At 42.6% G+C, this 12,604-nt stretch overlaps 2 protein-coding genes across 2 annotated transcripts; one reads left to right on the plus strand and one right to left on the minus strand.

Annotated features, from left to right (window-relative positions):
- Positions 1-108: 108 nt before the first annotated feature.
- Positions 109-2,383, plus strand: wdr74 (WD repeat domain 74). The gene is made up of 2 exons (XM_058634050.1): positions 109-803; positions 1,226-2,383. The coding sequence occupies exons 1-2, from the start codon at positions 195-197 to the stop codon at positions 1,796-1,798; spliced, it is 1,182 nt and encodes a 393-aa protein (XP_058490033.1). The 5' UTR covers positions 109-194; the 3' UTR covers positions 1,799-2,383.
- Positions 2,384-4,239: 1,856 nt separating this feature from the next.
- Positions 4,240-12,413, minus strand: zgc:162872 (BAR_ACAPs and ArfGap_ACAP domain-containing protein). Its single transcript, XM_058634717.1, has 22 exons — positions 12,022-12,413; positions 11,885-11,942; positions 10,708-10,827; positions 10,542-10,595; positions 10,322-10,380; positions 9,997-10,180; positions 9,839-9,883; positions 9,637-9,732; positions 9,472-9,546; positions 9,234-9,337; positions 9,027-9,078; positions 8,713-8,813; positions 8,327-8,438; positions 7,907-8,100; positions 7,622-7,691; positions 7,342-7,436; positions 6,865-6,941; positions 6,640-6,791; positions 6,368-6,477; positions 6,168-6,278; positions 5,842-5,903; positions 4,240-5,757 (listed from the first exon to the last, which is right to left on the minus strand). The coding sequence occupies exons 1-22, from the start codon at positions 12,072-12,074 to the stop codon at positions 5,615-5,617; spliced, it is 2,127 nt and encodes a 708-aa protein (XP_058490700.1). The 5' UTR covers positions 12,075-12,413; the 3' UTR covers positions 4,240-5,614.
- Positions 12,414-12,604: the final 191 nt, after the last annotated feature.

Here is a 12,604-nt window from a genome sequence, read left to right on the forward strand (position 1 = left end):
AGTTGATGGCGGTAATACACCTTGACTTCGTTTGCCAACCACCAATAAAACGAACAAGAAGAAGTACAAGCAAACAGAGAGAGTGACGTAATTTACGTGCGACACAGACGAACCACGCGTGTTGTCAGATCAGGATCCACAGCAACTGAAGTCAAGTTTTTGATCCAGTCCTCGGTCCATTTAAAACCGCGGTGATGGGGGAGCGGAGTCGGCTGTGCTCTGTGTGGTTGGGCTCGGAGACTGGCATCCTGAAGGGAGTCAGTGTGGCCCAGAAACAGGCTTTTAACTTCTGCAACACGAGCCACTTGAGCCGCGACCAGGAGGTCCGGGCTCTGTGCTGGGGAGACCCCGCGGAGAGTGAGCTGCTGGTCGGCTCCGTGGACGGCTTCGTGAAGACGTTCAGCACCGAGAAGGGCGAGTTCACGGAGTCCCGGCGCTGCGGGGACCCGACGGAGGGCTGCTTCACCGGACTGGCCGCACTCAGCGACTCTGCGCTGATCACCTGCGGGGAGCACGGTGCGTTGCGGGTCTGGAGGGAGGACAGCGGCGAACCCGTCACAGAGCTGGACGCCGGGAAGAACGTGAGCAGGATGCGACAGAGTCCGGTTCACCCACACAAGGTGGCGACCGGCGGGAAGGAGAACGGACTGAAGATCTGGGACCTGGAGCGGCCGGAGAAACCCGTGTTCACCGCCAAAAACCTGCGGGACGACTGGCTGGACCTGCGGAGGCCGCACTGGGTCAGAGACATGGCCTTCATCCCGGACTCCGACAAAGTGGTCACCTGTACAGGCTTCCACCAAGTGAGTTCACGGCGCTGATGTCAAACTGTTTTGAAAGTTTAATGGGATAGGTTTTTTGAGGTGCCACTGGCAAACCTGGTATTTACATCCATCCAAACTCGGCTTTGTACAATTTTAGTTTGACTAACATGTTTATGTGCATTTTAGAAGTCCGGGTTTAGTCAGACGGATGTATTTTAAGTTCTGTTTTACCAGGCTGTTGGACAGCCTTATCCAACAACAACTAAAGTTTAGAAACTGCTCACTCTCCCTTAGCAAAGTCCATAGAAAAAAAATCATATTTGTCTCACAGGGACACCATGTGTCAGGCTGGTCTGCACACTCAGCGTTGTCAGTACCTCATACAGCCACATTTCAAATAACCCCGACCTGTCCCTTTTTAAACCAGTGACATCTCTGACACCTCTGTCCTGTCTCCCCAGGTCCATGTCTTTGACCCGTCCTCCCCTCAGCGCCGTCCTGTGCTGGAGGCCGATTACGGAGAATACCCTCTCACAGCTCTGTCGCTGCCCTCGACTGGTAACACGGTGGTGGTGGGGAACACCCATGGTCAGATTGCCATGCTGGACCTGAGGAAAGGTCTGGTCCGTGGCTGCCTAAAGGGGCTGGCGGGGGGTGTGCGGTGGCTGCAGTGTCACCCCTCCCAACAGGTGGTGGCGTCCTGTGGGCTGGATCGCTTCCTCCGTATTCATGACCTGGAGGACCACAAGCTGCAGCACAAAGTCTACCTCAAGTCCAGACTCAACTGCCTCCTGCTGTCCAGCCGCAACCTGGAGGATGGAGGAGCAGGGGCAGAAGAGGGCAATCAGGAGGTGAAGAAAGAGGAGGGGGGGGAGGAGGAGGAGGATGACGAAGTGTGGGAAACGATGGAGCAGGTGAAGGAGGTGGAGAAGCCAAAGAGAAAAACAACAATAACGGAGGAGGAGGAGGAAGAAGAAGAACAACCACAACCACAGAAGAGCAAGAAGAAGAAGAGGAAGAAAGGACAAGACTGAGAGGTGTTTGAGGTGTGATCAGTGTGGGACATTTGAAAACTGTCAGACTGAAACACATGATTATAAGACCAAGACTCACCTGAACAGTCTGAGAACGTCATGAAAACACAGTTGTGCCTTCACTCATCTTCTCTGTCATTTAACAGCCAATAAAACTTCTTTTTAAATGAGTAACAGAGATAACTACTTGTCACCCACAGTAAATGCAAACATGTTTCAACATAATTGTTTTCATAATCAATTAATCTGTTTTTTTTTATTGATTAACCAAGTTATTTTGTCAAGAAAATTGTCAAATGTTGATTTGTTCACAATAGCAGTGTCCTCAAATATATTTTTATTTTTGTCTTCAAGCAGCAAAGTAAAACTAGAAAATATAAATCTATTAAAAGAAACTTTTAATAGTACACAAACAGTAAAAATCATCACTGTACTCAGACCAAGGATTGAAAAAGCAGTGATGTTTCAAAACTGTTTTGCTGCATTGACTCACACCTATACATTAATGTTAAATGAACATTAATATTTAAGGTCTTTATTGATGAAAATGTCTGTTCTCAGTTTGTCAATAAAGATTGAATCTGATTGGCTGGATATTTGATAATTTCTCAGTAAATGTAGTGAATTAATATTGTCTTTGAAGGAGATTTACAGGAAATGTGTACGTGTGAGAGAGAGAGAGGAGGGTCCTGGTGTCCAGGTGGGGACTTCCTGTTTAGAGCATTGGTGTCATGTTCCCTGATTATTTGTCTGCTCATCCCCAGTGACTGTCACTGAAAAGCAGCTATTTTGCTATGAAGAGTAAGATTTTTATTATGTCTGAGTAAAGTAAAAGTACTCATTCTGTCAAGGCCCCAAGGGAAGTTTATTGTTTTCTTATAAATCCATGTTCACAGGGTCATGAACCTCCTGACAGAGCCCCATCTGAAACCAATTGAACATATATATTCATTGTGTTTTAAATGGAACCAACTACACGTGTTGAATATGTTAATGTGCAGACTTGCATACAGACTCATCAACATGAGTTAAAACTCTTTTTTTTATTTAGCAGTAGCATCACCTTAACATAACATTTGTAACAGTGAGTGAAATGTTTTCATCTCATTTGAGCCAGAAATTCACCCTGAAACTCGTCATCCAGAGCCTGTCTGAACACAGGAGAGGAAAAGGATCAGAACCATGATTCTGAAATGAGGCAGAGGAACCATTTAGGATTAAATTCTCAGTGAAAACAGAGACTTAACAGCAGAGACCTGTGATTTCTGCTTCAGGGCTTATTTCGAATGGTTCATTAAATCCATTAAGACTCTGAAATGAGACACATGTCAATCAGTGTGACGTCACATCCCTTTACATCCCTTTGTCGCACAGTAAAACATCAAAGTTAATAAAACACAGTAGAACCGTGGTCATAAGAAACATCCTGAAGGCACCTCAAAACAAACCAAAATCCATACAAGTCTTTAAATGCATCATCAAGACCTCTGTAACATCAACTATCGCTATTTGAACGGAACAAAACAGAGTGGTCAATTCCTTAATCCACGCGCAGCTACAGGACAAACACATGACGAAATGCTGCTCAGTCACTGGTTACATTTGGCCAGATAGCTAACATTGGCTCATGTAAATGTGCCTTTGACCTATAGGGAGAGAGCATGACAATATTTGCACTGTTTGTTTATTTTTGCCTAGCAACAGTGTTCCCATGACACCAACAATGATGCGTTCAAAAACGTACACATTTTGAAGGCAGTTTCAATGTGAACATTTGGTAAGCACTGACTGTATTTTTAGCGTTTACATTCTGTTGTTTATATCTGAAATTGCTTTGTCTTTGTAAATATTTATAGGACCTGGACTCCCTGAAAGAGATCTTGTATCTCAACGGGACCTTCCTGGCTAAATAAAGGATAAGTAAAATAAAATAAAACTGCTGGCAGTGAGTTACAGCAGCAAGTGAAGGTCCATCACCTATGATCGGCAAGACCACGAGTCACTAATAAACTACAAATTTATCTAAATATCAACAATTAAACATGCGCAACATCAAACCCTGTTTTACATCAAAATATATGAAACATTAGCATTAGCTTTAGCATTACAAGTAAGATCCAGTGAAATATTGGCAGTGACACCACCTCTGTACACTCTCTAGTCATTAACCAGTAAAGTTTGAGACCCATTGTAATGATGACCTGCTGGTGGCGCTATATATGAACTCTCAGTCAATCCTGAGGGGACAATAACGTGTCCCAGCTGGTTGATGAGGAAGAGGAAGGTTTAAACTTTGCACTACTTTACCTGATATCTAACAACTTTAAAGACAGAGATGCTTCCGTTAAACTACGTGTGACATGACCTTGACCTTCTCAACAATACTTTTTCATCTTCAGTTAAAATAAAAAAAATCTAAAGAGAGTTCAGGACATTGTAGCATTTTTGTGAATTTGTAAAAAAAAGAAAAAAAAACAAAAAAAAAACTTCACTGAATTGTTCTTGAAACAGATGACCTGAAAACATGAAGCCAAACAATAAGAAGAGAGTATGTCAAGTGAGAAGCTGCAAGCATAAAAAAACCCTCTATACATCCCACTTTTGTTAGTGTGTGGCATTAATAAAACTTGAATAAACGCTGAGTACATGTACAAGTCCTTTCAACCATAAAGAAGAGACGTGTGACTCTGAGAGAAAGTGTTGGAACAGCAGTGAATCCACCATCACTGACTGCATCAACCAAACACAATCATTACCAACACTGCGTTCACTGCTACAGAAGAAGAGGTTGTGTTTAGAGTGAAGACTCCCTCAGATGAATGAGGAGGACTAAGAGGACACAAGTGTCTCCAGTAGGACACAATCAAGTAAAAACGTCCAAATCAAGTTAAACACATTTTAGTGCAAATGCTTTGAGTTTGCATCGACACTATTGTTTTCCAATAAAAAATGTTTTATGAAATGTAACTTGACACCTGTCTAAACAGGTGCATAAGTAACAAGGATGAGGTGTTTCATATAAGCAAGTTAATCAATTAACCATTAATCATGACTTCCATAAACAAATGGACCAATTAAGCAATTAAATTACATATAAAAGATATTCATCAACAAATGTCTTAACTTCATCATCAGAGTGAAGTAAATAAGATACTGTAAAAGTGTCTCTTTGTTTTTCTTCTTCTTGGTGATTAACATCAGTTAGCATCTGTAACGTTGCATCCCTGCCTTCTTCACTTGTCCTTTGCTTCGTTTACTTCTTCTTACAAAATATTCTCTCAATCCTTGCCTGGAGAAGTTTCTCCGAGACTTTTTACCCTTTTGAGGGACATTTTTTGGGGGGGTTCCAAAAGTAAATATTCAGTTAGTGGTTTACTTAATTTTTAAAAAGAATAATTAATATTAATTAATATTCACAGCTTGAGGATTAAGCTAACATGTTTAAATTAAAACACATTTTCAGACATTTTAAAAATCAAATCATAATCGTCAGACTGACTGTTAATGATTAGTCGGTTTCAGTCATCTTCAGCACTGTAACATTTTTTCCATTCACAGTAACTGTATGTTAAATATATAAATGTATGGAATTATTTCATCAATTTTCCTCTAAAAGGAAACACAATTTACAAAATCGCCACATTTTTCTATTGAAGAAAGACCAGGAAAAGTTATTCAGACCGTTAACTTGTCTGTCATAAAACAGTAAAATCTTGACATGAAATGTGTCTGAAGTTTCAGTGAGTCTACCGTGCGTGAGGAGATCCGCTGTCAAATGACAAATGTCTTACATCTTTCCAACACTGGTGTCCCTGTTCAATATTTATCCCGCTCCTCCTCCTCGCCACGCTCGCTGTCTCCTCCTCCACGAATGAACTGCCGTCTGCTGAGTTTCTCTGGGTCGTGAGAGGCCATATCACTGAAGTCGCGGAAGATGTCCTGAAAAGTCTGGTCATCTCCTGAGAAATGACGTCACATGTACAATCAGCTCACTGCCATTTCACAGACAGCAACAGGTTAGAGGTCGAACAAAGTCCACTGACCCATGGCTCCAAAGATGCCCTCTGAATCTCTCATCTCTTCATTCATCCGGGCCATCCTCAGCCTGAGACCACACACAAAACAGATTATTTATCTTTATTATTAGACCCATTTTTATTTATTTGTTTTTAAACTATTTGACCACAAACAGCTGCTGGATCTCAGTTTGTCCTGAGGGTGGCGTCATGTTGTGACCTACACTTAAGAAGATTCTAGACTTTCAACATGCATGGTGAGGGTCACATGACTACACATTTAGTAAACAAGGGAAAAACATAGAGCAGACATACACAGTGTAACTGCAAAAAGATAATCAGCGGTGGCTCACAGTGTGACAATGTCAGCGTTAGCGGCTTCCACGGCAATGGCCAGTGGATCCTGTCCTGTCTCGTCCACAGCGTACTGATTGGCTCCTCTCTTCAGCAGCAGACACACCTGTCTAGAGCCGCCAATGAAGAAGCTGTGTGTTGGCTTTGTTTAAACAAATCAGTGTTGAAGTACATGTGTGAATCCTATAGGTGTGATTACCCAGTGTGTCCAGCAGTGGCAGCTGCGTGCAGTGCTCCCTGTCCTCTCAGGTCTCGGTAGTTGATGTTTGCTCCGTTCTGCAGCAGGAACTCGCAGGCCAACAGTGACCCCTGTAGGGCACATGGAGAATCACGAACACTAAAAAAGGATCATTTGAACAAAGCCAATGATCAAACCTTCTCTGTGATATGAGGCATAGGTCACATGAAGACGTACACCTGCTTCCAGAAGAGTATATATACTTTAAAAAACTTTTTGGGAAACCTTCTTACCCCAACAGCAGCTCCAATCAGTGCTGTGCGTCCCTCCTCCTCAGGGACACAGCCACTGACCTCTGCTCCTTCAGCCAATGCCTTTGCCATGGCAACTAGGTCGCCAGCCAAAGCTGCCTGGTAAAGATGCCCAGGGTTGACCTTAGGACACTCTGAAGCAAAAACATATTTTACATATTCTGCAGTTACAGGTGAATTTATGTCACTTAAGACTGGTAGACTTACGAGCTGCATCAGAACCACTGCTCTGCACAAATCTCTTCTCCACATACTTCTCTTTGATCCACATCTCTTTCTCTGGTCTGAGGAAAAATCAGGGGCAGCAGGTCAACAAGAAGCTTCACATCAGAATTCGCTTCATTCTGTGTCTCAGTATAGGCAAAAGTAAACTAGCAAGTCCCTTGTCACCATCAGCTAAAAATGTTGATTTTCTCCATTGATTTTTGTGCGATTTACAAAGTAACACATACTTTTTCTTGTTGAAAGAGCCCGTCAACAGTGAAATAAATGTATCATATTCTTCACATATATTCATGATATTACAGACTTCTACTGACTTAGATCTTGTATATTGAGACTGTGGTTATGTGGCTATCGTTTTTTTTCCTTGTGTCCCCACTAAGAACAAGCCTCCATGTCTCAGGCTGGTTTTGGGACATGTTGCACAAGACTGTGCAGTGTAGTGCAGATGAGTGACTTTACCGTGGGCTGTCAGCTGTGGGTTTGACTCTTCCTTCCTCTGAACACCGCGCCTCATAGATTCCATTCATGATATCATTTCCCAGAATGCACAGGAGCTGCAGAAAGAGTTGTTCCATATCATGTGACAAGAGTGACAAAAATGTATAAAGCTGTGGCTCAATTTGGGCTTTGCCGCCTTCGGAGGAAGCAGTCTGTCTGGCAGGTGTTGTTTATCAGCCATGGGTCTCAGCTCACAAAACATTAGTATCTAACTGAAGATGTAATTGTTTATAAAAGCTACCTTCAGCTGTTCAGCCTCCCATGAGTCCAGAGTGAGAGATCGCACCTTTGACAGGTGAACACCCAGGCTCCTACAAACACAAACACAGTTTTCAAAATAAAAGTCTTAGTTTCTGTTTGTCCACAGTAAAATGCCTCCCCGCAGTTTTCGGAATAAAACATGACCAGCAGTGTTAACCTAAAGTCCCAGCTTTAGAGACTGTAACCATAGCAATGGTGCTAAAGCTAACATACTGTATAAGAGTGCAGCAGCACAATAAAAAGACACATGTCCTGCTGTGGTTACCTGTGTATGCCAGAGCACTCAATGCACATGGTGACTCCCAGGTTGATGGAGGCCCAGCGAGGTTCCTCCTCCCCACAATCGCAGCACCGCTGGTTCCCGGGGCCACTCAGAGCAACACCCAGGGCAGCTGGCCTCTGAGTTGGGGGCGCCGGTGGGTTTTCCTCTCCACACAGTAGAGAGGGGGGTTCTTTTGGCTGCAGATGGGTAAAGAAGATACAATTACCAGGAAGACAGTGTTAACAGATGTTTCACTTTATTACGACTCCGTTCTATCTGCTAAAATGAAGGAGGTGGGGTTTATGACCTTTATTACAACCAGCCACCAGGAGGCAATCCACATGTTTGGAGGAGAGGAGATCTTTTTTTTAACAGTCATTGAAACCGACAAAATAACAGAAATAAAATAAGACAGACACCCACTTGTGCGAGGGGTGTGCCTCCTCTCTCTCTGTAGGCAAGGTCAATGCTGCCCTGCAGAGCACTGAGCCACGCCTGCTTAAGCTGCTCCGAGTCGGCCTGCAGAGCACAGCTCCTGACACAAACAAGGAAACACCACGTGTGAAAATTAACTTCAACCACAAACACACACACACATTGGATTTTGACAGAATTAAGCCAGGTTTACTCCATTTTAATTAGGTTTAAAACAGGATAAAACAGAGTTGACTAGATTCAAATCAGGTTGAAAAAGATTAAACTAAATGTAAATTGGGATTCAACAGGTTTAAACAGGTTTAACTAGCTTTAACCTGGCTCTGAGCATAAAAGTGTGCATATGTGTGAGTCTGAGAGCGAGAGAATCTCACTTCTGGACTGAAAGCAGCTCAAAGCAGAATCGTCGGTCGGTGTGCTCCAGGGATTTGACAGCACACAGTCTGAGATCCTCGAACAGAACCATGGTGTCATCCTGCAGCAATAAACAGTAACATACAGCTGCTGAAATATTGTTGACATTCTGTGTCTCTGTATGCTGAACATCATCAAGGTGTACGTTATTCCCCCCTATTTTGTAATCTCTGGTTTTATGGCTAAATTGTTTGTCAATAAACAATAATTCATTGTAGTGATTCTGTAACAATACAAAACTGATACTGCTCAATAAGTTCATATTCAGTCTTACCTTGTGGGATTTTCTGTAAATAAGCTGATTGTCTCTGATTGTAAACCAACATCTGAAACAAAAATACATATGATAGATAGATAGATAGATAGATAGATAGATACTTTATTCATCTCACAGAGAAATTCACACATATCGATCATCAATGATCATAATGATTTTATTTTATTATTTTGTGGTCCTTTATCTGTATAATACACTGCGTACCTCTTCCAGGTTTTAGATTTCCTCCTGCAACGTTTGAACAGGTAACCTTGGATGATGTCATCACTTCCCGGACACGGGCTGACCATCTGCTCACCTGAAGCATCCTGGCATATACAAACAGGATATCCCGGGTTATCCACGGGATAAATGGCAAGATAGATTTTATAGAATTCTGGACCAAGGATTGTGCTACAATAAAAAGGTAATTCTAAAAGAATGATAATAAATAGCCCCTCACTCTCTGCTGCACCAGTAGGTGTTTGTTCTCCAGGTCTTTTCTTTTTGACACACAGTCGGCTGACAGCTGGGAGAGCTGAGGACAAGACACATCCATGAGACGATATAAGACAATGTGTATTCTAATAAAGTGAAGGAAAGGCAGAGTGATCTTAGGGGTCAAGACCTGTGCTGCCATGGTCTTCATGGTGGGCTCCATGTCTCTAAGCAGGTCAAAGCCTTGATGGAAGAAGGTGAACTGAGCGTGGACAAAGGAGAAGACCTGACACACACACACACACACACACACACACACAAATAAACTGATGTTATATTAGCTAATAGTTGAATTTGCATACAGCTTTTAAAAAAATAGGAGATGGACTCACTGAGTTTAAGATATCTGCCCTCTGCTGAATCTTGAAGCTGTTCAGCTAAATAAAAAGAAACAGCAAGGAGGCCTTCAGTAAACAAAATGTCTGACACAGACGTCCAAGGAATGTTGACATTAGGACGTCACAACATCACATCTCTATGCTTAGTGTACCTGCAGACAGTAGTCCAAGGCGAAGTGTTGGTAGCATTTCTGTGTGGCCAGCAGCAGGTGACTTGCCCTCTCTGCTTCACTGGCTTTGTGGCGTGACACCTGAGCGTTTTTTAGAGCTGCCGTCTCCAGATCCTCACCGATCCGAACAAACTCTCTCCTGGTCTCTGCCAGCTGAGGGAGAAACCTGAGAACCAGAAAGACCTTCATCATTGTCGTCGTCACCATCAGTGTCAGCCAGGAGACTGCACATGGTGGAAAACCTGAACGACCATCTTAAGTCATACCTTTAGTAAATGAATGTAGACAATGTGAGTGTTGGACTTACTGTGTACAGAGGTTGTTCAGCTGTTGACTAATGGCTCTCTGTGTCTGATCAAACAACATCTGAGGACAAGACACAATATACACTATTTAACTTTAAAATGTAATTTTTAACATAGCAGTTTATGCTGCTGTGAAGAAATCTGATTACTGTGGCTGCCATGAATCATAAATATAAACAAGTCACTACATAAACCCCCAGTAATGTGTGTGTGTGAACTCACAGTGTGAAAGCTGACCATCTCCTGCAGGCCCTGGTTAAACTGGTTCAGACAATTCTGGAGGAAAAAGAAAACAGGAAGTAGGTGTGAAACATTTCACAGGAAAACATGAAAACAATGAGATGAACATCTGTTCTTTTGTTAGCATTAGCATCATGTAGCTCCATACAGTGACAACTCCATTTGTCTCCTGGTACGTGGAGAGGTCGGCCAGGCTGCTCAGGAACAGCTGATTGGTTGAACTGTACACCTGTCCTGCCTCCACCATCCTACCACACAGCTTCATCACCTGATGGGTGGAAGACACACATTATCAACCAATCCAAAGCCTTCACACAAGTATACAGTAGTACCGTAGTGTAGTAGTAGTAACACTAGTGATGTTCAGTTTAAGAGCAGTAGTGACAGTTATAGCAGAAACAAAAACAGTACAGTTATATTTATAATAGTAGTAACATTTTGAAATCATCATGGTATTTATAGAAATAGTTAGTACTAGTGACTAGGGGTGGGTCAAATTATTGATTCGGTAATATATCGTTGTCCTTCCTCATGCAATACAAGAATCGATTCGCCTGTGCAAATATCGATATTTTAATTAACAAATTTCACTCGTCTCCTTGTGGTGCTGCTGCTCAAAGAAATAAAGTAAACTTGGGCGAATTTACCTAGCCAAAGATGAGGCAGTTTACAGTGGGATAATGGTGGAGAAAGCTAAATTAAGAGATCCATGTTCAATATATAGACTTAATGCACCTTGTTCTCTATGTTATGAATAAATAGTTAATTCCTGCACTTTTAACTTTTTGTTTTCTTCAGTGAGACAGATATTGTGATGTTTCGCTATATGATTGTCTTGCAATACATTGAGTGTCACAGAATCATTGTATTGTGATATTGCTGTTATCGTGGAGCATGTATCACACATCGTATCGTGAGATACCCTGTAATTCCCATCCCTACTACTGGCAATGTCACAGAATTAAGTATTAGCAGTAGTAACTTAGTGATAATAGACTATTACAAATAATTGCAGTAATAGTACTAAATGGAAACTACAGTAGTAGCAGCAGCAGTCACAATAATAACATCAGTTACAATAGCAACAGCATCAACCGTAGTGGTAAGAGTACAACAATAAAAGTAGCAAGAGCACAATTACTAGTAATAGCAGGGGCAGCAGTAACAGTAACAACAATGGCAGGCAGTATTAGTACCAATTGTAGCAACTACAGTGGAAAATTGAGGTTGTACCAATAACAATAGAAAAAGCAGTGGTAGTAATAGTCTTGAGGTAGTAGCAGTGAGTGTATCAACAGTAGCAGGAGCAGCTGTAGTTGCAGTACCTTGTCCAGGTGTGCCTCCAGCAGTGAAACCTCCTTCTCAAACTGATCCAGGTTCAGTCTGAATAAAACAATCAGCCACAATTAGGACGACTGCACATGCGCAGTTTCAGATAGCGCGTGTGTGTGTGTGTGTTTACCTGAACTCCGGTGAATCTTTGACACACTCCTCAAAGCCCAACAGTGAGTCCATGTTAGCTGCCTGCGCTGCAGTTGAAAAAACCTTTTAAGACTGCGTCATTCTTTAGCCCGTTAGCTTGTTCGCGCTGCAGCAACGACAGTAACGGGTGTCTTATTTGTTCGTCTCCGGTGACTCGTCTCGCTCATATTTTCAAACTCTCTGCTAACCGGAAGACCGGGAGAACAATTAGGTGTCGTGCACGCGCTCCAGCGCACTATGCACATTGGCGTAGTTTGAACAAACATGCGGTTAAAACGCAGTTTGTAGAGGTTCAGGGTGACAGCTGTCCCACTCCCAGTATCCTCCTGTTGATGTGGTCGTTGCTAACCGACCGCTAAGTTCCGCCAAAGATCCGGTTGGATCACGTCCTGACAGCTGGGAAACAGCGACACAGAGCGGCAGGGGGTGGGACTACAGCCACATACACCACAGTTAAAGTTCAGTTCACCAACTTTTCATCCCCTTTTTTAAATATAGATTTTTCTAAATGATCAATATCGGTCACCATGCAGTGACAGTCATACATGGACATAAGAAATCCA

The sequence above is a fragment of the Solea solea genome, chromosome 7 (assembly GCF_958295425.1).
Source record: "Solea solea chromosome 7, fSolSol10.1, whole genome shotgun sequence".
Lineage (NCBI taxonomy): Eukaryota > Metazoa > Chordata > Actinopteri > Pleuronectiformes > Soleidae > Solea > Solea solea.

What these genes read in the sequence shown, in the direction of transcription:
- zgc:162872 (XM_058634717.1), bottom strand. Translation starts at nt 12,074, where the DNA reads ATGGACTCACTGTTGGGCTTTGAGGAGTGTGTCAAAGATTCACCGGAG. An exon ending in CCTTGGACTACTGTCTGCAG is followed by an intron (nt 9,884 to 9,996) that starts GTACACTAAGCA and finishes CTTTTTATTTAG; the next exon opens with CTGAACAGCTTCAAGATTCA. An exon ending in GGGCAGATATCTTAAACTCA is followed by an intron (nt 9,733 to 9,838) that starts GTGAGTCCATCT and finishes TGTGTGTGTCAG; the next exon opens with GTCTTCTCCTTTGTCCACGC.
- wdr74 (XM_058634050.1), top strand. Translation starts at nt 195, where the DNA reads ATGGGGGAGCGGAGTCGGCTGTGCTCTGTGTGGTTGGGCTCGGAGACT. An exon ending in CCTGTACAGGCTTCCACCAA is followed by an intron (nt 804 to 1,225) that starts GTGAGTTCACGG and finishes CTGTCTCCCCAG; the next exon opens with GTCCATGTCTTTGACCCGTC.